Raw genomic sequence first — 25,454 nt, forward strand, 5'->3', positions numbered from 1 at the left:
TACTACTGACGCTCCAGAGTCAAAAAAATTTGTAGTCAAGACAGCCCTAATTATCACTGTGTTTCACTCAAGTAAATGATCTGAGTGCTTCGTCCATCACTCACTAAGAACTCAGACTGTTGTTGCTGATGGTACTTAGTCATCTTGCCATCAGAAATGGGTAGCCACAGGGGTCTATCCTTGGTCCCCTGCTGTTTCCTTTATACATAATTCTTCCTAATCAATACTTCAATTGCCTTATGTTTTGCTAATGATACAATTTTAAATTCCCCTAAGCTCTTCCCTAGCCCCTCTTGACTTGTCTTCAGTCTGCCTTTGATGCTTTTCAATCATCACTCGTTAATCACAGATTAGCTTTAAATATAGAAAAGACTGAGTACATAGTATTCTACACCTCCACCAGTGACTCTGACTATGCTGCCATTGAAACTATAAATGGCACCCATGTTACTCTTGCTGGGTCCTACAAATACTTATAAAATTGGCTTGACAGCAGACAATGATTCAAGATATATATTCAACATCTGACTCAAAAATTAAAAATCAAATGTGGCTTCTCGTATTGAATTAAGGTATGTGTGTCTTTCTCTAATCAAAAATCTATTGTACAGTCGACCTTCATGACTGTGCTTGACTGTGGAGACTGTGTTGTCATGCTGCTTCATCAACACTTCAGCAGAAAAACTTTGTACTCATCATTGTTCTCTGTACCATACGGTTGGATAAACTTCCTTATAGTCCAAAAAAAAAAAAAAAAAAATAGCCATTTGAGGTTATTCATTTAGCTCTATTGAACCTTCCAAACTACCTCACATCTCTTTTCTCATTTAAATCCAACAACAGTAAACGTTTGTGTAACTACTTAGAGATCCCTCATGTATGCACTAATGTTGGCAGAACTGGTTTCAGGTACTAAGCACTTTTTAAATGGAATGAACTGCAAGCTGCCCTCAAACTAGAGTCTCACATCTCCCTCGGAGATTTTAAAGCTTTATTATCTGTTTTTTATGATTCTTATAACGGCTTCTTTTAATTTCTTGTTTGTTGTGTAGCTGTGTTGTTCCTGTTTTGCTGAATGTGGTAATGCGAATGTTTCTTGCTCTCAAGTCTCTCTTAGAAAAGAGATATTAAAACTTAATGAGACGGCCTGATTAAATAACGATTAAATTAAAAAAATACATAAAAGGAAACATGCACTACAGGCTTGACAAAATATCAATAATTGTAGCAGAAGAAGTATTGATAGATTACAATTTATTTTTGTGAATTTGCCTCTTACCATTTAATTAATTTTAGCTGAATTAATTTTAAAAAATAAAAGCTGTGAATTTTTAAACTTTTTCACCATCAGTAAATCAATTAACCTACTTTAAAATGTAATTTGATAAGGCCCAAAAATTAACCATTTATTTCTCAATTTAATTCTGCTCCAAAAAAACAAATACAGAGCAGAAAAAGACATATTCAAATTCACAAAATTGGATGTGAATCTCAGTTTATAGACAAACTCCAAATCAAGTCAAATATAGAAAACATCTTACGCAAAGATAAGAGAAAAGCAATCACTTCAGATTTGACAAGAGCTGGATGAGCAAACAGCACTCGTGGTCTGAGAAGTGGGTGTAGCACCACATTTCTGTAATAAAGAGGCTGTTTAATTCAGTCCACATGACCAGAGGAGATCAGTGAGCTCCAAGCAGCATGACTCCCACCTGCTTCAATTAGAAGCCTCTCTCAAACAGGAAAAATGAGAGCCGGAGTCAGAGGTCAAACACAAAACGCCGCTTTAAATGAAAGAAAAATAACTGGCTGTTTCAAAGGTACGTTATCCTTCAGCCAAGCATAGGCTGGAGTTCAATATTTGGAGAGGTTGATTTGACACTTTATTACATTAGTGTATGTCACAGTCTGGCACACACTGGGTGAGTGTGTGTGTACCTGTGTATGCTCTGCCAGACTACAGAGCTATAACTACCTGTGCTATTTCTTAATTTATTTACACAACGTCAAGCATCATGATGCCAAGCAGGAAGTTGAGGCCTGGTGGACCCCATGCAGAGGATATGATGTCATGGGTTGAACGCTGGCACGAAGCAGCATGAGTTCATGGCTGTTGCTGTCCATCAACCTCAGTGTCCCGGCTGACAAGCAGTTAGATGACATTTAAAAAGCACGGACAGAGTGGGCATTGTTTTAGTCATAAATAGCGAACATGTTGGGTTTGGAAAGTATGAGCTGCTATTTCATTGCTGAAGTTAATTTATAACCACTTTGAGATTTAGTATGTGAGTTTGGTCAATGAAAAATACGTCCTACTGTGGGAAATCCATACAAAAAACACATGCATGCAAAGAACTGTCTATGAAGAAGGGGGAAAAATTTGCTTTTCAGTAAAACTAACAACCGTGACAGTGGAAACTCTCCAGTCTCAGACTGGCAAAGATAAGTAGACATTAGGAGTGCACCAACTGTAAATATTCTGGACGGATACTGAGGTTTAAAATAACAATTTGTCTGATAGCCAATAGCAAATAGCTTTATTCTGTTTTTTTGTTTTTTGTTTTTTATTTCCCCCTTTGTGCCAGGGAAACAAAGAAATCTTCATCATAAAATAACTAAACAGTTTTAAAGTCATACAATCCTTCTTTACACTATCTTTGAATGAGCACAAATTCAATCATACAAATTCATGAAACAACCTTGAAAATAACGTTTTTTCACATGAAAAATATTTCTAAAAAAAAAAAGATTCAAAAGCCTTTTCACTGTATTTAAAATATCATAATGTCCTCTCTAATATCTATTTTATATTTCTATGAAAACCTCAACAAATTTATCATTCAAACAACCATGTTTATTTGAGTTTCTTGCCAAAAACTACACTTTACAAAATTATCTCACCTTCGCCCAAAACTCAATTTTACCAAAGTGAGCTTCAATGCATCATAATGTAACTCAATGCAACCTTCGTCAGCAGATAGTTCCAGCCACCAGCTGCTAACAGCTAACGTTAACTAGCTCTGGTCCTGCCGATGTCGACATAGATATGTTGTTCACAGTGTCGCACTATCAGGAAAACAATAGCGTGCGTCCCCTGTCATGTTGATAGGGAGTTCAGCCCAAATATGTTCTCTATTGTTCCCAGGAAGATGGGGCATTGTTCGTTTAAAACCTTCTTTTTAGCCTGTGCAAAATTAATGTGACACAGAACATGAGCCACTGCTATCGGTGAATGTATTCTTATTTGCAAATACGCCGATGGCAGCCAGCAACGTGAGTACTGGCCAATAAATCAGCGCATCCCTTGTAGAAACAAGTTTAACTCTTCTAAACAATGCAGGTGGAACTTTAGACAGTCACTTTGAAGTAATATTCAAAGTCTTGAGCAAGAAGTCAAAGTCACAGGGTGTTGTTGAGGTGGCATTGTGGCCCTGACACATTTTGCTCGGCTGTCCGTATGTGTTGGAGACTGTGTGAGACGGGACGAGGCGGGGGGGGGCACAAAGGTGAGACGAATGGCAGCAGTGTCACTAGGTGAATACAAGTGCGCACTCATGCATAGACGCTTCTTTTCCCCCATATCGGAGCATCCCAGACAGTTCAGTCAGACAGGAGTAAGCTGTGTCGAGACAATCCCTCTGCGGCAAGCCTAAATCACACACTAACCCCCCCTCCAGACACACACTCAGAAAAACATACACACATATAAATACATAGAGGCCTGTGCAGACAGAGCGACATGAATATTTGAAAAAGGACTGAGGCGAGTGGAAAGGCCATGGGTCTGGTATCACAAATACATTGTCTGCATCAGTCATGGACCAGTGAGCTGATCCCTGTGTGTGTAGGTGTGTGCGTGCATGTGTGGTTAACTTCTCTCTTTATCTGTCTTGTGCCCATCTACTGTCTATCACTTATTTTCCCTCTCCTACCCCCTTTTTCCTCTCTCGCTTTCTCCCTTACAGTCGCTAATCCTGCATGTGTTGGTGTTGATAACAAACTCAGTGGCGAGGAAAGGCTTGAGGAGATAGAGAGAGTTGGTTTCTCTTCGGCGCTCTAAGCCAAATGACCACATGGGTACGCACACACACACTCACGTACGCGAGCACGAGCCGGTGTGACAGCGCTGGATGACAGTCACAGTACAGTGACACTAGTTGGGCCAATAATGAGACATGATATCCCCCCCCTCCAGAGGTCAAAAACCTCTCTATCTCTGTCTGTCTCTGGGTTAAAAGTCTTAGAGCCAAATGAATTATTCTTCAATTACTCTTGCAAGAGACACACATCATCCTTAGGCTCTTCTCTGCTCATTATATTCATAAATCCCCCAATCTCCTCCATACAGCAGTGAAGAAAATTATTATTACAATTTCGACTCATTTCGCGACCCCCACAACCCCATTACCTTTCTTCCTCCAAATCCCCTCTGCTCCTTCGTTTTCCCCTTTATCCTCTCCACCACCCCTGAGACACAATACACATGTACAAGTACACAGTCGCACACACACATTTGTACATAGGAAAAGGTTCACGTAGACATGAACACGCACACACACTCTTACTTCCTTGGTTTGTGTTGGGGGTTATCAGTTTGACACAGGGCACTGTGATTATGTATTTTCTGTGCTCCAGTCAGAGGGAGGAGATAAGGGGCCAGCAGACTACAGCAAAACCAGACACCACTCATCCTACATGGGGAGGGAGTGGTGGAGTGGAGGGTGTGAAGGTGGGAGCGGGTGAAGACCTATATCTTAACCTTTTGTGTCTCACCAACCTCTTTCCAAACCTGTGGTCATGACAATTTGGAAAAAAAGTGGGGGGAAATAAATGATATTTCTGTATATTTTGTTCATATTTCCCCTCTTTTGTAAGAAAAATGGACCCTTTCAAAATTCAGAGCATTTGATTTGAGGTCACTGATCTCAGCATGGAGGTGGCTGAGCTGGCAGCTAGCCTCTAACAGTGCTAACTAAATAAATGTCAATAGTGACACAATGAAAATAGTGTTGACAGTGCAAATGGTGTCAATCGGGGGAACCAGACAGTGGCCGCTACGCTTCCGCAGCACCTCTGTCCCACTATCAGCGAAAACCATAGACTGTAAACAAATAACGGACACAGCCACCCTGACGTCACCCATTGGTTTGTGGACTCCCGTTCTGAAGCCTTAAGTTTGGCATTTTGGCCGTCGCCATCATTGGCTTTTGGAGCCAGAAGTGATCATATTTGGATGAGACAGTGGAGATGTGGAGGAGCGAGGGGTGAATCAGACTCACGGACTGTGTTGACGCCTTACAGACAGCCTATCAATGTGGCCACGCCCATAATTATGCATAACTTTAAACCTTAATAAAATGTGAACAAGTACAGCCGTAAAGTTTTTTTGTTCCAGGCTGTAAACATGTTTATTTCAGCTGTAAAGTTGGGCTCTTTAAAATAGGATTCTACGGAGATTGACTCACTATTAGAGCCAGTCTCGTGTGGCCATTTGAGGAACTGCAGTTTTTGACACTTCCATGTTGGCTTTAATTTTCAGCCTCAGATGTTGCCACTTGGCGGTAGCTGCTGTTTGAGCGCAGTGCCAAGCAGCAGCGTTGAGCTAGCCAGTGGGATACACCCATGTAATAACATGCATGAGTGGCTGTACCGGCTGACCACAGACAAACAAACCACAAGAAAAGCTCGGATTACAACAAACACAGAGGGAGCATGACTTTATTCTCTGCTCAGGGCGCCATTACTCCACAGTGTCTTTACACAGCAGCTGGTGATTTGCTGCTATATTCATGCTCTGAATGTCGCTTTCAGAACCTTTAAAGGTTGTGAAATAAATCTGAACTCAGGATGTTGTAAGTACATGCTGCTCCACTAAGCAACCAGGATGGATAGAACATATGATTCTGGTTATGGAATTAAACAGCTTTCCTGTCATAAACCAGACTGTTTTATTTGCTCATAAACACACAGAGAGAATGAGGTATTGCCCACGGTCCAATTCTGTCAAATTTAGAGAGCATTTATCAAAGGTTCAAGCTTTTTTTCGCGAGAAGAACAACAAAAGCACTGGAGCGGCACGGCTGAATTAATCTACAAGACCCAAAATTAAGACCAGAAACATCCAAGCTCTGCACATCAGAGAGACAACACATAGCTATTATAGTCTCCAAATATACCTCTTTTCATCTCTGACACATTCTTCAACAGTCTCTCCATTTGTTATGTCTTTGGCCTCCTCTCGCTCCCTCTCCCGAGGGTGGGAACTTTCACACACACAAAAAAGGCATTTTGAGGCCCACAGTGTCTAAGGGCAGTGATAGGCTGATGTATGAGGAGGGGCATTGTGGGTAGGCATGACAAGCAAAGGGAAGCCATCAGTGGGACATCTAAGACTCGGGGAATGAAGGCTCTCTGGCACCCAGAGCTCCTCTCAAACACTGGCTCTCTGATAGAGCCGACCTTGGACTTAATCACTACCAGAAGAAAAGAGCGCCGCTTGACAGGAAGATGGAGAGACGGTGGGAGAGTGTGTGTGAAAAAGAGAGAGAAAAACACACAAACCACAAGAGTAAGCGAGAGAAAAAAAAGATACATTGAGAGAGTGACAATGACCACAAGTAGAAAAAGACTGGACAGAGAGAGAGACGTAAACAGGTAACACACGGTTCAAAGAGATGGTGGAGTTTTGTGCAACTTTTTTTGTGTGACCAAGGGTGTCTGAGAATCAGAGGGAGAGCTCAGAAAACACTGTGTGTTATCCACTTCTGAAACACACACAGATCCATTGCCTCAAAGACACAAACACACACAAACACATCTGAAAAGCCGGGGTTACACTCAAGCTGGCAGCGTGAAGCCTTCCACCCTTCTAATAACGGCCAATGCCTCCACACATCTATCGCACTTCCACCTCTGTGGCTTGTCACAGGCTTGACTAAAGGGTGAACCCTCTGAAACTGAATTAGGAGAGCGATTAATCTCACGCAGGTCCACAAGAAAACACATATAAAGTTCTCAAATTAGCTGCTGAGGGAGAGCGCCAAATCACTAAATGCTCTGGGACACCCACAAAGCCTCCACCCCAAGATATTTTGTATCCATTACACAGCCTTGGGATGTGACAAGCCTCATCAATAAAACTATTATTAATGTCAGGGGCTTCGAGCTAGCTTTGAGCTCCAATCTCAACACCGAGCATAAATAAAAATTTACAGTGTATCCCTGGCACGGCAACACAAAAGACCACATCAGACACATGTTTGCTCTTAAAATCATCTCAGTTTTTGTTTTGACATTTAAAGCCGTATGTAATGTTTGATTCCCAACCAGTAAGGCAAGTGTTAGGAAGCTTGTTTTCGATTAGCAGGCTTTATTCTCTCAGCCAGCCGGCAGAAATCTTGATATAGCCTTTTAGTCGCTAACAAGATGATGATTTATCAAACGGCGTCTGGCTACAAATATTGAGTTGTGTTGCACATCACAGAGGAACCGCACAGCTCCCGTAGGACTGAAACACTGAAGAGCGAGCATAAAGGAGTCACAGCTTTACAGTTACTCTACAGACCATCTGCATCGAACTCGGCGCCATGGGTGGCCTATTTCAACCATCAGCTGGCTTGATTAAGAAAATACGATTTGAATTGATTTCCTCATACCCTAATTTGTGAGAAGTCGGCATAAAAAAATATCAATCTGAAATGAGTGTGTCATATGAGAGAAGTTAATAAAAGTAATGGATTTTCTTCCCTTTTTTCTGGTGATAGCTGAATAGCAAGTGAGGAGGTTGGGAAGATTATCAGAGAGAAAGGGAGAGAGAGAAAGAGCAATCAAGGAAGAAAAGAAGTGGGAGGGTGTGTGTGATAATCGAACAAGAGAGGAGCGCCGCAGTCCTGGAATCGCATGCAGGTCCACGGAGTCATCAGAAATGCAACGATTCTAAACGCCAGAATATGATTTTCAATCGACACTGGATGGGACCAAGTGGGAATGAATGAGAGGAGGAATCAACTGCTAAACGAGATAATTACTGTCAGAGATTATAGAGGGACGGAGAGGGGAAGTAGAGAGGCAGAGGGGGTGTCGTAGAACTGACGGCTGAAATGACAGAAACAAAGGGACATATGATTTGACTGTAAATCCACGGACTGAATAAATGTGAATGTTGAAACATTTCTGCCTCATAAAGATTCATAAATTACAATCAATACCTACGCTAGAAACTTCAGCTATCTTCAAAAGACAGTTCTTAAGCAGCTGACTGAATCTGATTTAGAGTTATCACCCCATCAGTGTACTTTAGCTGCTGATGTGAACATCAAAACGTAATCTTAATGCAAATCTATTTGGAAAGCAGGATCCAATTTTGAATTTCCAAAGATGCTCTCTCGGTGAAAGATCGGTATGATGAGGCATGCCCGACTGATACAGGATTTTTGAAGCCAATGCTGATATCGATATTTGAGAGGCTAGAAAAGAAGACTCTATGGCAAAACAGTTGTGTTGTATTGGATTGCATTCATTTGCAAAGTTGTACCTGATAAAATGGACACAGGCAAATTCACAAAGAATGGATTGTGGCCGCTGATAGCTCCATGAACTGCACATCACTTGCAACCAATATCTGCCCTGTATCAAGGTCTGAATAATAAAAGAGATTGCACTCAAGATATTACAGCGCAGATGCAGCCATAAAGTTTTGAAACTGATTGCAATTTGCCCTTTGCTGCGTCTGACTGCAATCATCCATGTGGCAAAGTATAAATGTTGCCTTTGCGCCAAGAGCACAGGAGGCAGAACAACGAGAGAGAAAAAGAAAACTGAAATTTTCAGACTACAAGCTACAGGTCCTGACTGATGAGGTGCAGATACATTCTTCAAAACTTCCGGCAAGGAATTTAAACACAACAGAGAGAAACATTATTTTATATCTTGTCCGTGAAGATTCTCAGTCATCCAGGTCACCCACCTACAATGCAGTCTTGGGATCCCTCCCCAGACGACTTCACACCCAGTCACACCTGGTCCCATCTAACCCTAACGACACGCATGATGGCCGGGTGGGTCAACGACTCACATGTGACCTTAATGACTCTGAAACTCAGAGCTCACATGAGAACTCAACGACTCTGTAAGGGTTCACACCCACACAGAGTTTCAAGCCTGTGACTCCGCACCAGTCAGCTAAAACTGAAGAAGCCTCTTGGATGAGAGGTGAAACGTCTTCAAGAAACGCAAGCAAGTACAGTTGCCTAGGATATCGCACTCATGATTATTTCATTTCAAAGTTTGTCAGTGTGCTTCAGTTACCACCAACTGTCTGAATAGAAAGGGCCCAATTTTGCACTAAATGTATGCATATTACCAAATTTAAAGGTCTAGTGTGTAGAATGAAGTAGCATCTAGCGGACTCCGTGGATGAGGGCCTGCTCCATGTGTAGATAGAAACAGCTCATTCTATGGTAACAAAAACACAATGTTTCTTATTCTGTCAATATATTCCCTTAAATCCTATACACTTTAGCCTTTAAATATGTGCGGATAGCACAGGAACACTGAGACAATATTTGCCCAGCACTACTTGCAGGTGCTTAAAAAGTACATGGTTGCTTTTTGTCTCACTTGTGCAGATTTAGCGGCCACAAAAGCCACTAAATCCTTTTGTGAATTTTCCCATGAGTGTATTAGCTTTGGGAAAATTGTCCTAAACTTTTTACAAAAATATCAGCATATTGCTAAAGCTATGACAACTAGTCACTGACACAGCAGACACTTCTTGTCTGAATGTCCCTCTGGGATTATACAAACACATCATTGGTATGTAAGTGTGTGTAGCAATGTCATTTCTGCTGTGTTTCTGTGTGTGTGTGTGGGTGGGTGTTATTTTTGTTGTGTCAAGTTGGTAAAGATGCAGTATGTGGTTCTATATAAATCTACTATCTGTGTTGTTAAAGCACATTAGATTGAAATAAAAAAGAAAAAGAAAACACAAAGATGTTTTCAGTCGAGGCAAAACTGCAGCTTTGAACAAAATATAAATATTATCAGAATTATGAACTTTTCTCTTCCGAACTCCTAAAACTTCACCTTGGTTAATACTGTAATAAATAATAATGAGGTGTGCTAGACTGTGCGTGTGGGCGGATGTGTATGCGTCCACCTCCAGGTATGCTAATGCTGTTATGACTGGCTGGCTTCATTACTGTCTGTCTACAACACACTGGCCAAGGTCAGTGGAGGCTGCAGAGATGATAGGGGCCAAAACCATGAGCGCAAATTAATCTGCTGTTTAATCTAATAATGCAGCGCGGCATCGAGTGTCTCAGTCCTATTAACACAACTGTAATTGCATTTGAGTAGGAATGGATGCACGCAGCCCGCAAGGGTACGTTCACACTTGCGTGTACACCCAAGTACATCAAACACAAATCGAATTGTATTACACAAGCACACTTGGGTGCGAACATACCACACACACTCACACATAGGTGCATTCCAGATGGATGGTACTGGGAGAAGGAAATAAATGAGAAGAAAAGCAAGTTGCAGATTTTCCTGGTGGATTCAATTCAAGCAATCATCGTGTGAGTGCATGTGTGTCCATGTTTATATGGCACGAAACATCTTAAAACCACAGAGCCCTGCTCATTAACATGGTAATATCCAAACAGCAGGGTGTAGTCAGAACAGCAGCGTATTATTAGGATTCATCTCATTAGGCTTTCATGAGATTTAAAAGTTAACATGAAATAACTTCAAAACTAAGTCTGAGATAAAACACACAGCCAGGCCCTGAGTTTACTCTCCAAAAGTTAATTTCCCCCCCTGGAGACAACGCATGGCCTGGAGCAACGCAGAGAGCTGGCCCATGGTAACAGGATTAGACAAAAAACGTAGTCACGCTAGAACTGTTGTTCTGCTGACGTTTACTGATACAAGTAATTATCTCAAAACAGTGAAACTGTAGACTGGAATTAAAGTATTTCACTGCTGTTTTTCATAAAACTGGCCTGTCTTTGCACTAGAAAGACAAATACCTTTGATTTTTGAAATTGGTACAATATGACCAGAGAAAACAGAGGAAAAGGGCTGTGGCATTCTCATTTGCTAAAGAGGTAGAAAACCTAGAACTACTAGAATGCACTGCACCACACAGGACCAATAAACGTTCCCTCTGATGGGTGACGATAAGGGAGATTGTCCATTTTGACACCAGAAACAATATGGCAGCCAGCTGGTAACAAACAATCTTGACTTGCAGTTAAATAGTAAGCTGAAAAATGTTTCTGAAAACATTTAGGTGTGAAACAGGCAATAAAGTAACAGAATCTCATATTTTATCAGCCGTGCTTGGTTTTACTGTTTGATGTCAGTGTTTTTTAGCCACTTCCTGTTCTAAATTTCTTGTTTTACAACCAAACAGTGCACTAAAATGTTTCTGAAGATATTTTAGGTGACAAATAGACAAAAGAGTAACTGCCTAGTTTTATACTTTGATGGAAGTTTTGTTTAAGTTTGGGGGGAGGGGGTCCGCTTTGATCCACTTGTGTGTTCATGGTGGTGGGCATACAAAAATGTGATAGTACAATCTGTATTTTGAGCAACAGCCCTAAAGCCAGTGGATTTGAGCAAGAGATCTGGGCACTGGTAAGATGGAGGCTACCAGTCTATCACTTACACATACTATCCACATTGTTATGATGTACAGTTGGTTGAAAATCAGCCAAGTATCCCTTTATCCTCATTTTAACTGTGCTGCAGGAACTACAGTACCTTCACTTTTGCCAGTAAAGTAAGTAAACACATGACCTGAGCTCTTACAATAGGTCTTAACTATGATGATATAAGTCAAAAATGTGTTTCACACTTACCGCAGTAAGATGAATGACTCCCTGAGAGGTCACCGGGCATCCCATGAAGCCAACAAACTGCAGCTCAGGACAATGCTCTGCAACCGCTCGCACAGACCGATCAGTGACCTGGAGAATAAAAAAGAGAGAGTTTAAATGAGGATCCCAGATAAGAAACCTCTTGAACTTCATTTTTAAAATACTTGCAGGCTATTATTTCTGAAGTAGTTTGTTTTCTTTTGTTGGTTAGTTTGCAGGGGGGTGGGAGCTTAACTTGCCAGTAATTTTCATATTTTGGGGTTGAGAAAAGAAACACAAAAGGAGAAGAGCAGGCCAAGGATAACAGACAAAACAGCTACAGGAGCATGTCTGCCAAGCGGCGTGGCCGTCGACCTATGATGGATGGACCGTTCCCCATCCTTCACCCAGCCGTCTACTAACAGCTCATAATGGATCAGAGATCAATAGGGAAGCAGAACATTTCCACCAGCTTCCACTGTAGTCATCAATACGGGTATTGATAGCTACTTCGCCTCCCTCGTCACACTCAACACCGCAACAATATGTGGGAGATTGTTTGTCCTCTCTGTAGGCTTCCTCAGAGCTTCCTCAAAGTCTTCATCAATCACAAAGACAAAATAAGTTGAGAAGAAGAGAGACAGAACAGAGAGAATTGACTCTACGCTGTGATTAACTGGGAAAACAAAGAAAAACAAACATCAAAGAACATTAGAGAACAAAAATGGCTTTTTCGAGGCATCCCTGTCAAAATCTGCAACGTTTCTTTATGAAATTCCCAAAAAGCAATGCAGGCAAAAACATACATTTTAATACATAGAGAAAGAACATCAACTAGTGATGGATGCATACACACACAAACTTTTCCTTATCAACTTAGACATACTTTAAGAAAGTGCACTTTGGGTGAAATCCAAGTCTGACATGTTTTGAAAAGTAAATAAAAAGTATCCCTGAACTTTAATGTTTAATACAAACTACTGAGAGGAGTTCTGGAAGAATAACTTGAATACATGGCGGCTCAAGAAGACAAGAGTCTGGCAAGGTAACATTAAAATTAATTTGAAAATATTTTTGGTATAATCAGTTGTTTTCTAAGACACAATTGCAAAATACATTTTGAAATATCAGTTCTTACAGAGCTAAATAAACTCACTTTCTTGAGTTTGCAATTGCATACGTGTTAGCTTTGTTGGTGGCCTTCCTATCAACTTTTAGAAATGTCACCAACAACTTCTCAGATTAATAAAAAATTGAGTCGAAGGAACAGCCGGGGAAAGTTTTTCCATTTATTTGTCTGTTTCCAACGCAACAGGATGATTTTGAATCGTCTGACAGTTATTTGTGATAAAGCAGGAAGAAAAAAACACTGCATATTAACCACTGCTCCTCCCAAGAAACTGCCTTAATTGTGTTGACAAGATAATTAACAAGTCTTTTAGACTGGAGTTGTAGTGTTTAGTAATAGAACAACAGCAATGTACAGTTATAGATAGGAGGTGATCATAGTAAGATCCCTTAAAATGTGATTAGGACATTATATTATTCAAAAAGGTGTACCTGAAACTACAGTTTTCATTTCATGATCTTAGTTTTTTTACTTTAAGGTTTTTACCTGTAAATAATGTGTTAAAAGGTAGGATGTTGAGCACAGAGGTTTTTCAGGAAAACTGATGACTCACAAGTGAGATGCTGAGAGATTCTAGCTCACTATTGGCTTTACAGAACCAGGTGAAATTCCCCACTGATGTACTTAAAGGTATAACATGCATAAATTGTTTGTTAATGCTTGAAAACAATTTCCCTGGTGAGAGTGAAAGTAAAAGCCAACCCAAGGTTTACTCTGCTTTGCTGCATTTGCATTTTTTCCCGTGCTTTGTTTGTGATTTTTGTAGCCTCCTCTTGGATGTGTACTGCTTGTGGTCTGGCGACGGGCTGCTACCTTTTATAAAGTCTCAACCTCACCTGCACACTGTGCCCAAACACAGCAAAATAGGAAAGAAAAATTAAAATACAGCCTCTGTAGATAAACACTGCCATATACTTCTAGTTGGACATATGTAATGACAGAGAAGGATTTTGTATGATTCTATACATTGCTTTTAGGAAAACCCTGCATAGTTTACCTTTACAAACACTTTTACATGTAATTTATGAATAAACTCTAGAAAGAATTTGATGAAAACGCTCAAAAGGTAGAGGCTTGCAAGGCTCAGAACTGAATGCTAAGACTTGAAAAACAGTTTACAGACTTAAACTAGAATTACCGCCCTGCGGTTTTATGCCTCCAGGCTCCAGTCAAGTTTCTCTTACAGTTTACATCTATATCTGTGAAAACATGGATGCTTCACACATCTCCACCCGTCAGCAGGGAAGATCTACACAATCAGCACAGTTTCAAAGTGGGCATATAAGTGTCTGACCAAGTCTTCCTCAGTTATGACGTTGAACAACGGCCAGAAAAGAGTTTTATGCAGAACACTGTGAAGCTGACCTTTGACATTTTGGACAGAAATGTCATCACTTCATTATTTTATCCTATTAGACATTTGTGTAAAGTTTTGTCATAATTGGCATATGATGTCTTGAGTTATGGCCAAACACATAATTTGTGATGTCACACTGAGCTTGACCTTTAACCTTCGACCATTAAGTTCTAATCAATTTATTCTTCAGTTCAAGTGGACGTTTGTGCCATATTTTTAAAAAAAATTCCCTCAAGGTGTTCTTGAGACATCGCATTCACAAAATAAGACAGACATGGTCACAGTGACCTTGACCTTTGACCACCAAACTCAAAGCAGTTATTTGTTGAGTCCAAGTGAATGTTTGTGCCAAATTTGAAGAAATTCCCTAAAGCTGTTCTTGAGATATTGCGTTCACGAGAATGAGATGAATGCAAGGTCACAGCAACCTTGACATATGATCTATAATCACCAGAATTCAATCAGGTTATCCTCGAGTCCAAGCACCAAATTTAAGAATTCCCTCAAGGCATTTTTGAGATACCATTTTCACAAAAATGAGACAGACAAGGTAAGAGTGACATCGACCCTTGACCTATGACCACTAAAAACATATCAGTTCATCCTCACATCCAACTGGACATCTGTGCCAAATTTGAAGAAATTCCTTCAAAATGTTCTTGAAATATCATGTTCATAAGGATGGGACAGACGGACGGACGGACGGACGGACAACCCAAAAACATAATTCTTCTGGCTACAGCTGTCACCTGTGCTGAGGCAAAAAAAGTGATCCTACAACCACAGACTGAACCATAAAAGCTTTCAACATAGCATAAACAGGTAAAACACAATGCACAAGTACACAAAACTCAGATTTCAGTGACAACATCGTATTGTCAAGCTTACCTTTTCAACTAATAAGATATGCCAGATAGTTTTTGGTTACGAGTTATGAGTGCACTATGCTATGCTGTGCTGTGCTTAAGCCTAGTCCTTTTTGAATCTATGTGGGTTGAAATATTTGTATAGTTTTGATACAGGGGACAGAGTCCCACTGCCAGTGGATTTCACACTGTGGCCGGACAGCCAGAAACACAAAGCCATTATAACTGCCTCACCTCTGTTAAGCCAAACCCCGGTGTGCTCATAGATCCATTTGACGCCCTACCTAGTAACACTGATTACACTACTTGTAAGCCTTGCTCTTTACTGATGACTATACTTATCCATATACCTCACTCTAATGCTGCCTCTCTCTCTGTCTCTCTCGCCCTGTTTCACTGCCTTCCTCCCTCCTTCTGGTCTACCTTAAAGGTTACTGAGTCGAGGCAGAGGAAGATGGAAAACCCAAAGAGACAGCCAGGGGGAAGAGAAGTCACAAAAAGAAAGAACAAGGTGTCCATTTATCTCTCACCGAGTCACATACAGTATGGCTTATCTGGGTAAAACACCTCCTATAACTCTGGTAAAGCTCAAAGATATGTTTCTCATCTTATCGGAAAGTGACTGTAAAGTGCAAAATGGTTCATGAAGGAACATAACTGCAAAGGATTTCTAGTCACAGGTGAGGCTGTGGAAATAAGTTTAGGTGTCATTTAGCATTGAGCAAGGTGTTTGAGAAGAAGGTCCATAAAAACATTTAGTCTTATCACTTAATATATGAAACTTTGTCAAAAACATTTTAGGTTAGTACTTTTATTCTGACTCTGAGTGAAAATCAAACTTGAATTGAAGGAGAACAGGAGACCTTGAAAGCTTTGCACCATTTTTTAGCCCGGTCCAGCTTTATGGATGGCAGTGTTGGTCAATCATTCTTCCACTTTGACCAAGAATGAAATATCTTAACAACTATTGGATGGACTGCCATGAAATTCTGTGCACACATTCATGGTCCCTGGAAGATAAATCTTGCTGATTTTGATGATGCCCTGATGTCCAACGCCACCAGCGACTCAGTTTCCACTTGTTCAGTGAAATATCTCAACTACTGGATGAATTAATTTCATTTTTATTTTATTTTTTTAATAGAAATGTTTAAACAACTATTTGAGGGGTTGATTTGAAATTCCATACATCCACCCCACATACTGAAATACAGACTTTTCAAAGTTGTATGAACACAAAGTTTTTTAGATTTAATTTTCCTTTTATATTATATCCCCCTGCCTGTCACACTAAGTTTTTTTTTAATATTGCCAGGAAGTCGATAATTTGATATTTACTTTTAATCTATCTTAATATTTGGTATGCAACCAAACACCTGACGATGACATTCCCATCAGCCTCAGCTACTCTTTGTGTTTTTTGCTAATTAGCGAATGTTAGCATGCTAACACGCTAAAACTAATTTGGTAAACTATGGTTAACATTACATTTGTTAAAAATTAGCATGCTAATACTGTCACTGTAAGCATGTCAGCATGCTGACCAAGTGGCAACTTTCAAGGCTGAAAAATGAATCCAACATGGAAACTGCAGTTCCTCGAATGGCCACATGAGGCTGGCTCCAAAACTGAGTCAATTCCCATAGACCCTAATATCAAAATGCCCAACTTTACAGCAGAAATAAACATGTTTACAACCGGGTACAAAAACAGTTTTTGTCTCTATAGCTAATTTTAACATCCATGACAACTGTATAGGGGTGAATGTTTTTTTTTTATAACTCACATGTTCACAATTTATTAAGGCCCAAAGTTACGCATGTTTGTGGGCGTGGTCACTTGAATAAAAGGTTGTCTGCAAGGCGTTGCTACAGTCTGTGAGTCACACCCACCCCTCCCTCCTCCACAGCTCTACCCTCTCGTCCAAATATAGTCACATTTAGCTTGCCAAAAATGCTAAACTCGAGGCTTCAAAACGGCTGCTCACAAACAGATGGGTGACGACACTGTAGGTACGCCACATAATATAGCTGCTAGTGTGACTGCATATTGTGTGTTAATTCTCACTCCTGGATCGTCTTGCAGAGGTGTTCATAAATACACAGGAGTTATTTTTTACACAGTCTAAGTTATAGTTCAGTTCATTTTAACAACAGTAATCCCTTCATGTTTTGAGGAAAAAGCAGGCATTGAGGGAATTGTGCAGAGTTCAATAATGTCCTTCCTCCTTCTTCTATCTGTGTTTTAAACCTTTTACAAAAAGTAATAAAACTTATCACCCAAAACAGAACCGTTCATCCTGGACACGGCTGTGTGTACAAGTTGTAGCAGCTCACTGTACTTGCTGGCTTTGTACAGAACAGTTTTTCAGAGCAATCAATAACTGGATGCACCTTAAAATTCTACGCCTCAGGTTTGGACCCACCACACAACTCCCTGCAGTCAGAAAAGATTAACTGAAGGTGAGTCAGCGCTCCCACTCTGAGACACTGATGCATATGGAACCTGATCTGCTGGGCCAGGTGGAGACAGGGAGGAGAGAGGAGCGGAGTTGTCTTTTTGAGTATGAAACGGGGGGGAGGTGTACACCTCCAGAAGGACCAGTCTGAGCTGAGCAACTGGCAGGTGAAGTGAGTTGGCCAGAGCCCCCCCTTCCCTCCAATATGGCCTCTGCCAAAAAACCATCAAGGAAAACATTTTCAGGTTGACTACCAGCAGAATCAAAAAAGCTACGCACCGCCGTGATGCTTAAATCAGAACCGTCTGTGAGAGAAGCAAACGAATCACAGCAGAGGCCACCTCCAGAACGTCTTTCACACTGATCTTTGTGTTGCAAGAGTGTGCGGGTGCAGTTCTGTGTGTGTGTGTGTGTGTGTGTGTGTGTGTGAGTATATACACCTGTGTGTGAAAGCAGAAGAGACGAAAAGAAAGAGAGCAGGTTACACATCTACAGTAACTCTCAGCAGGTGAGAGGGGAGACAGAGGAGAAAAAAATAAAATTCCACCAGAGCAGAACAGGCCAGGAGGGCATGTACCGTATCAGATTAAGTTTGTGTGAGAGTGTGTGTGTCCCCGTGTGTGAGTGTGTGTGTGTGTGTGTGTGTGTGTGTGTGAGTGACTAAGACCATATGGGTTTGTAACTAAGATTTGTCTCCAACCCACAAACACAAAAACCCGTCCCAAATTTCTCTCTGCTCCCCTCCTCCTCTCTCTCTCTCAACCTTTCATGGACTTTGATTTAAAAACATGAAAAGAGCCATGGCAGGGCTTTGGAGAAGAAGTGGCTAGCCAAGAGAGGCCTTAAAGCCTTTTAGAAGGGATCTGGTTTAATGGTCTCTGGGTGAAGGAGGTAAGGAAAGCAGGAAAAAAAAGTGGGCTGAAATGGTGGAAATGCTGCAGTCATAAAGATAGCCTTTGTGTGTGTGTGCGTCTTAAAGAGCTGGAAGGTAATTGTTGAGAGTGCTGTGGTAGCAAAAAGGGGTAATGCTGTATGTGAGTGTGTGGTTTTTGTCTGGCGGCCTGTTCGTACAAAACGCTGGGGCAGCACCCAGGGGCCACTTCTCATCCAATAAGGGCATTTAAGCTTGTCAATATCGTCTATCATACGACTCGTTTGACTCCATCAAACGCACGGGCAGAAGAGATGTAGACAGAGAAAAACCAGAACAGATTGCCATTCATCCCTTTCATCCTTTGTTCCAATAGTTTTCTCCCTCCCACCTACTAAAGTTTTACATCCCTCCCTCATTTAGAACTGGCCGGTCCTCACCAACAAAAACAACCCAGCAAGAATGCACCCTCCCTTACATCATTAACCGTGTTCTTTCTTTAATTTCTTCCTTTATGTATTTTACTCTCTCTCACACACACACACATTCAGGTGAAGCCGGTTTCATCACTGAGAGAGATGGCGAGGAGTACGTGGAGGGCAGGCACACTGTCATTTGTCTATGTTTGAAACTCTGATTCACAATCACACACACACACACCCCCACAAAAACTCATTCATCCCACAAACGCGCATGATAAAAATACACTTCCTTGCCCAAAAAAAGTAAAAACACTGCAGAACTTTGAAACTTTTTCTTCTTTTCATTGCCAACTGGAGCTAGTCGATCCTCGTTAGACCTCCCATCCAGCTGTGGCTGATGGGAGAATGACCGGCCAAAAACCTGAGAGAGCGAGCTGAGAAAAGTACCCTGTTCAGAATCCACTCAGCCTAAGTTATATTTAACTGGTTGCCAGCAGCCGTTTGTCACTCAAACAAGAGCAGGCAGCATCATTTAGTTGCAAAGCTTCAAGGATTTACTGAATGTTCAGCAACATGAAGTATTTGGTCTTCTGGACCAAGGAAAAGATGCAGCCATGAACAATTCAAGTTCAAACTGCAGGACATCTAAGGTGCTTTTTTCTTTTTTTGCACTGTTGAGCCTCCTCAGTGTCATTGACCAAACTCAAGGTAACACAGTTATACAATCATAATACTTACTTGTAAAGCACTTATCTAAACAAGGCCAGAGAGTGCTTCACAAAGTGCACAGAAATAAGAAAACAAACCAATACAAAGGAAATGAAACACAAAAAATACAAATCACAAAAGTACAAATCAGGCATTAAAAGGGAAAGCTTTCCTATAAAAATATGTTTTACGCAACGATTTCAAAACGGGTAATGTGTTAGCCAGCCTAATCTCATCAGGCAGAGAATTCCAGAGCTTTGGGGCCTTTACGGCAAAAGCCCGGTCACCTTTAGTTACCAGCCTTGATCTAGGGGCGACGAGTGAGGGTAGGCTTGAGGATCTCCGGTCACGACTTATTATTGAGAGAGATGCCCACCTGATGCCCCTGCAGACCTTCTGGAAGACTTACAATTGCATTTAGTTTCTTGCGTTGTAAAAGCAACATTTGGGTCTGCGTTGATAGGGATGTGTTGCTTGAGGCACCAGTGAGACAAAAGCCCTGCCTCTTAGAAATTACATTTATATACAGATAATCTGAATCAGCAAATTGAGGGGTAAACAAATGTAGAGCGAATTTAGTTTCCTAATAAGATAACGAGAAAATGTTGCTAATAAACATACCTGCCAAGTCGCAAAAATGTTAGTACTGAACATATCAGCAAAATGTTCACTGACAATGTATTTCAGTTGTTTTCTTCCAAAATAGGCAATCTCACACTACACTATCCACTTGCAGGGACAACAACATTATTTTTTAAATTATCATCTTTTGAATGCGCAGTCCTGCACTTTGTATATCCACCATTCACCCCGGCTAACCACTAAACAGACACTAAAACACTGCAGAGGAATTCACAAAGTAATCTTCCAGGAATATGCGCCTTGCCAGATGACTGCAATTTAGTACAGCAAAAGTTGAGCCAGGTTTAACTTCTTTGCAGGATGATTCTGCATCTTTTTTGCCCAGGGTCCTCTGCATCAGCAACCCCACCGAGGCAACACAGCTGTCCAATTAGAATAAATGAGGCTGAATGGTGGCTGGACAACTGGGCGGGTCATGGCAATCAGAAGAAACTGCCTGTCCAAATGTAGTTTATCCAAAGCATAGGGTAAGCAGTTAAGCATCATATAGATATAACCTCTAATTAGGCCACTGAGTATCTTCTTTTTGCTTAGGGTGAAGGTAGAATTCAAAGGCAGTTTAAAAGGCACTTTACGTCAGGCCTAATGAGAGGTCAAAACATTTAACATTAATATTGGGCTTCCATGTGAATGGTTACCCAGGGTGTGCCAGATTTTTTGCAAATTGCCCAGTGTTTTCCCAATATGCATATAAAAATCTCATTACACACAATTAACTTGCTGTTTCCACTTAGAGCAGCCAGAGTCGGGGACAAGGAAGGATCATAAAATGAACACCCCAGAGTGTTCTGATCAATTAGCCACCAATCATTATTGGCTGATATTTGTTCTGAATAGTTTGAAGGCCGTTAAGTTGATGCAAAACACACGAGACAACTTATTTACACCCTGCTACAATAGCCTCAATTGTCTGGTGGTTCTGACAGCATGTAGCACACACTGATCATTCACCGTTACGTTCATGGTTTACTGCTAATCTGACGACCAGCTCACCTCCCTGTCCTGACTGCAGACACACCGTCTCTCTTCTCGCTTGCCTAAGACACATACCGCACTGAACGCTTGTCTTGTCCTATACTGTGTCTACACAACCAGCTTGGTATCTTTATGTATACCAGCTCCATCTCTTCTGCATTTCTCCAGGATTTGAGTCGTGTTGCCTCTGTGACTGAAAACACAAGGTTGATTATGGGAGACCAGGGTCAATTGTAACAGACTTTGGTTTTGATGTCATTTCTCTGAAACCTCTTGAACTATTTAATACAATGTTTATGTGGGTAACTTGTATCTGTGTCTTACTTGTTAACAGTCATTAGTTGTTTTAGCGAGCAATGTTAGAGTCACAATATTGATTGAAACACTAGATGTCAAATGTTACATCTGCTGCCATGAGCAGAAGCGACTGTAAGAGCATATGAGGGATGGGAAGAAATTTATGAAACATAATTCGACATCTACAACTGTGTAAAAACCTGTCTAAAGCCTTTCTAATGTCAGAAGACGTGCTACATATCTTCAGGCAGTGCAAAATAAAACTCATGCACTTCAGCATCACTGCCTGAGGGAAACACTGCACAGCCACACAGTGTGTATTGATATGAATAAATGTACATTATGCCTCCATAATCTTCACAAACTTTTACAAATTAAACAAGAAGACGAAAAAAACTTCCTGTCAAAACAACACCCAAGTCCTTGGAAACAAAGTACCACACACTACTATTTCACAGTGACAAAGATGCTTAAACTCAGCCCACTGAATATCATGATGTCTTTATGAAAGCTCTCGGTTACTGAATTACACTGTGCAATTTTACAGATTTCCAATATTACCCATAAACAAGGACGCCAACTGCAGGCCTGCGAGGTGCAAATTGAAGTGGGACGATTTTCATCAAAGTTCTGTTCTTTCCAAGGTAATCAGTTTCTCCATAAATACTCTCTTAGGGGTGATACTGCAGTGGGTTCATCACAGCTTTGTAATACACACACACACACAAACTAAGGTGCACACTCATAAACTCACGCACACACCCGCACACACCCAAAACTTTGTCTCTTTTTAAAGAGCTCAGATGGGCTGTATTGACGCTAAGGACTGGTGATCAGGCAAAAATCTAAATGAATACTTATCATCCTCTGTAATATCCGATGCCTGGAGACAAAAGCAACACGGAAAGTCATAAAGTTTTACTACAGCGAGGGAGAGTCTCTTTACTGTGCTGTCTCTGTGCTGATGAGCAGGCACTGTGCACTAAGTGCAGGGCGGGTTGCTTGGAGCTGCGCATGTGTGTTCATTACCAAAGCATCACAGAGGTGAGCGAGAAAAGCTTTAGCAAAGCTGATTCTAATTTAAACCTGCAGAAAAAACAAAGATGTGCGATGTGCTTTCATACAGACATGAAAACATTCACACGGGCAGCAGACGTCTGAGCCAAGTACAAAGTTGAGTCCAGACAGATGTGAGGTTCCTGTTCTCCAGCTATCCAGCCTGGTGTTTTCCTTGGCTAAACAGAGGGACTAGTTGTATTTATGGGACGTGATGAGACAGGAGCACAGGATGGATCGCAGTGCGAGACAAAGGAGGAGAAGAGGGGGAGGAGGGGGTGAGGGGGGATGAGAGATTTGCAATCTTTTCATGTTAACATAATGTAACTTCTAGTCTTCAGTGTATTGCTTTGGCAAGCTTGGCTGCTTCTTTCATGCCTGTAAATCCTGTCTGAATATGGATGTGACAGACAGGCAGTGAGAAAGATGGAGAGGTGCTATGACAGGCCAAACAAGCAGTGTGTGTATGTGCGTGTGTGTGTGCAGGGGAGTACGTGAATATGAGAGCAATCTGATCTTATTAGAGGCCTGACGGGATGAGGAGCTGTGATGAGAGCTCTGAATCACCACCATCTAATCAATCAGTCTAATTAACCGAGCTTTATGAACACTGGGCCGAGCTGAGAAAGAATCCGCCGACACACAGATTAATAATGATTACTGAATACACTGCAACACATTCTATTAACAATCCATCTTCATGCCTATCCAGCGGCTTTGCATAAGAAGCCGCTTCATTGCCAGTTGCAGGAAATCCTCTGAAACGTATTAAAGGTTCTTCTGTCTCCATCAAGTCTTTCAAAGTAAATGAAATACTATTCCCAAGAATTCATTTTGATTTAATGAAGTGTAAAGTTCCGAAAGTGACTCAGTGCGTTGGTATCATAATACAATTGTGCCACATTCATGTCGAAGGCTTTTTTAGCAATGTAATTTAATATACAAACATAGCGGACATGATAAAACCCCTCAGAGGAAGATGGTTTAAATGTTGAACTTTCGAAAACAGTCAGAAGTCAACTTGGTTTGTGCTCACACTTAAGTTTATGACTGGACATTCTGCTCTTTGACGCCCACCCATGCCCTCACAGAAGACTACTGGTGTGGAAGTCAAAACAGGTCACAACAGAAGGATAGGCAGTAACGTACTCTTGTTTGTGTGTTTGTGTGTGCATTTTGTGCTGTCGAGTTCTCACACTACGCAGACCTTTAGCCACCAGCGGGGGTCTGCATGGGTATGTGATGTTGCCATGACCTACTGCTGGGCAACACCGAGCAACGACTGTCAGTGATGACATAACCACTCCCTCACAACTTGACTACCCATGATGCCACGCTGTGGGCAGTCTGCATTTTGTTTTGTAAATGACTCTCTCTTTGTCTCTCTGGGGTTTTAGTGTAAGCAACCAACACATCTGTCACTCTCTCTATTTTGCTCTCACCATCTTCTTGCCTCTCTTAACCTTTGTCCGGCTCGTTATTTTCAGCTGGAAGTCGTAGGAGAAAGCAGAGCTCGGTCAGAAGGCCAATGTGTAAAACAAAGCAAGCAAAAGGCCACGCTCTCACAATATTTACACAGGAAAACAGCCAACAGAGGGCAAGCCAGAGGCGAACCAAATAAGTGGTATTTAGCGACGACGATGATTCAAGTGGGATCTTTGTCAAAACAGTTATTCTTCTCAAGCAAGTAAGTTTTGGGAGAGAGTGTAGAATTTTAGTAGCGCTGCAAATAATGGATTATTGATTAATCTTCTCATTATTTTCATGATTAATGGATAAATTGTCTTGAAGGGCTGCCCAGTGAAAGCTGAACATTCAAATAATTATTCAGAGACCTCACAGAGATTCTTCAAGGGGTTTTGTCAGTGTGCTACACACTTCGAAGGACACTCCATCCCCAGACTTAGGTGTAGAGTGAGTGCTCTTCATTTTCATGCTGCTCTCCAGTACAGGCAGCTGCAGACCCAGGGTGAGTCTGAGTGAGATGAAAGCAGCTGCCTGCAGGATGAGAGGTTTTGCCTGGTCAGGCTCCGAGTTAACATTATCTTCTGCCTTCTGCTTAGACGTGGTGACTTTACAGCTCGCAGTAACATAATGAGTCTCAGTCGTCCAGGTCATGGTAATATTAAGTGCTTTATCGTAAGCAACTGGACTTGCTTACGTTTCATGAAAATGTTATACCTCTAATCAAAGAGGCTTCTTCAGTTCTAGCAGACTAATGCAGAGTCGCAGTCGCATAACATGTGACCCCAGCGACTAGTATAGAGCCTGCGACTCCACACCAGTCCGTTAGAACTGAAGAAGCCTCTTGGATGAGAGGTAAAACATCTTCATGAAACTCAAGCAAGTCCAATTGCCTACGACATAGCACTTAGGAATAGTCTATGGCTTTTGTTTGATATCTAGCGTCAGCAAAAAATGCTGCACATTTCCAATCCGCCATTAACGTAGTTAGCACGCATTAGCTCAGAGGGCTAACTTGGCTTGTTTACTATATTACAGGAATGTCGCTGTCACCCTAAACATCAGGCTGAACCCTGTTCAAACTCTCAAACTCTATATGAAAAAAAGGAACAAACAGTCGAATATATGGCAAGCCGTTTTAACATTTAATCGCTAGACTGGATATTCATTATTGATATCTGCAACATAATTTTGCCTAGTCAAAACTCTTATTCAAGATATCCCTAATTAGATTTTGCCTAGTCAAAACTCTAATTACAGATATCTGTAATTCAGTTTTGACTAGTAAGATTCAAACTACTTTTGCCATTCATGTGTATGGGGTTTGTCATTATAGATATCTCCA

At 41.2% G+C, this 25,454-nt stretch overlaps 1 protein-coding gene across 2 annotated transcripts in view; it reads right to left on the bottom strand.

Moving 5' to 3' along the window:
• fbxl17 (F-box and leucine-rich repeat protein 17) overlaps positions 1–25,454 on the bottom strand; it is a 289,004-nt gene that overhangs the window by 179,077 nt on the left and 84,473 nt on the right. For both annotated transcript variants that reach the window (XR_007570352.1, XM_050050910.1), the window contains exon 7: positions 11,868–11,975. Coding sequence is in view for 1 of the 2 variants with exons in the window: in XM_050050910.1 (XP_049906867.1) it covers positions 11,868–11,975 (108 nt within the window). In the remaining variant the exon portion in view is untranslated. The remainder of the gene's footprint in view (positions 1–11,867; positions 11,976–25,454) is intronic.

Source organism: Epinephelus moara, chromosome 8 (genome assembly GCF_006386435.1).
Source record: "Epinephelus moara isolate mb chromosome 8, YSFRI_EMoa_1.0, whole genome shotgun sequence".
Taxonomy (NCBI): Eukaryota; Metazoa; Chordata; class Actinopteri; order Perciformes; family Serranidae; genus Epinephelus; species Epinephelus moara.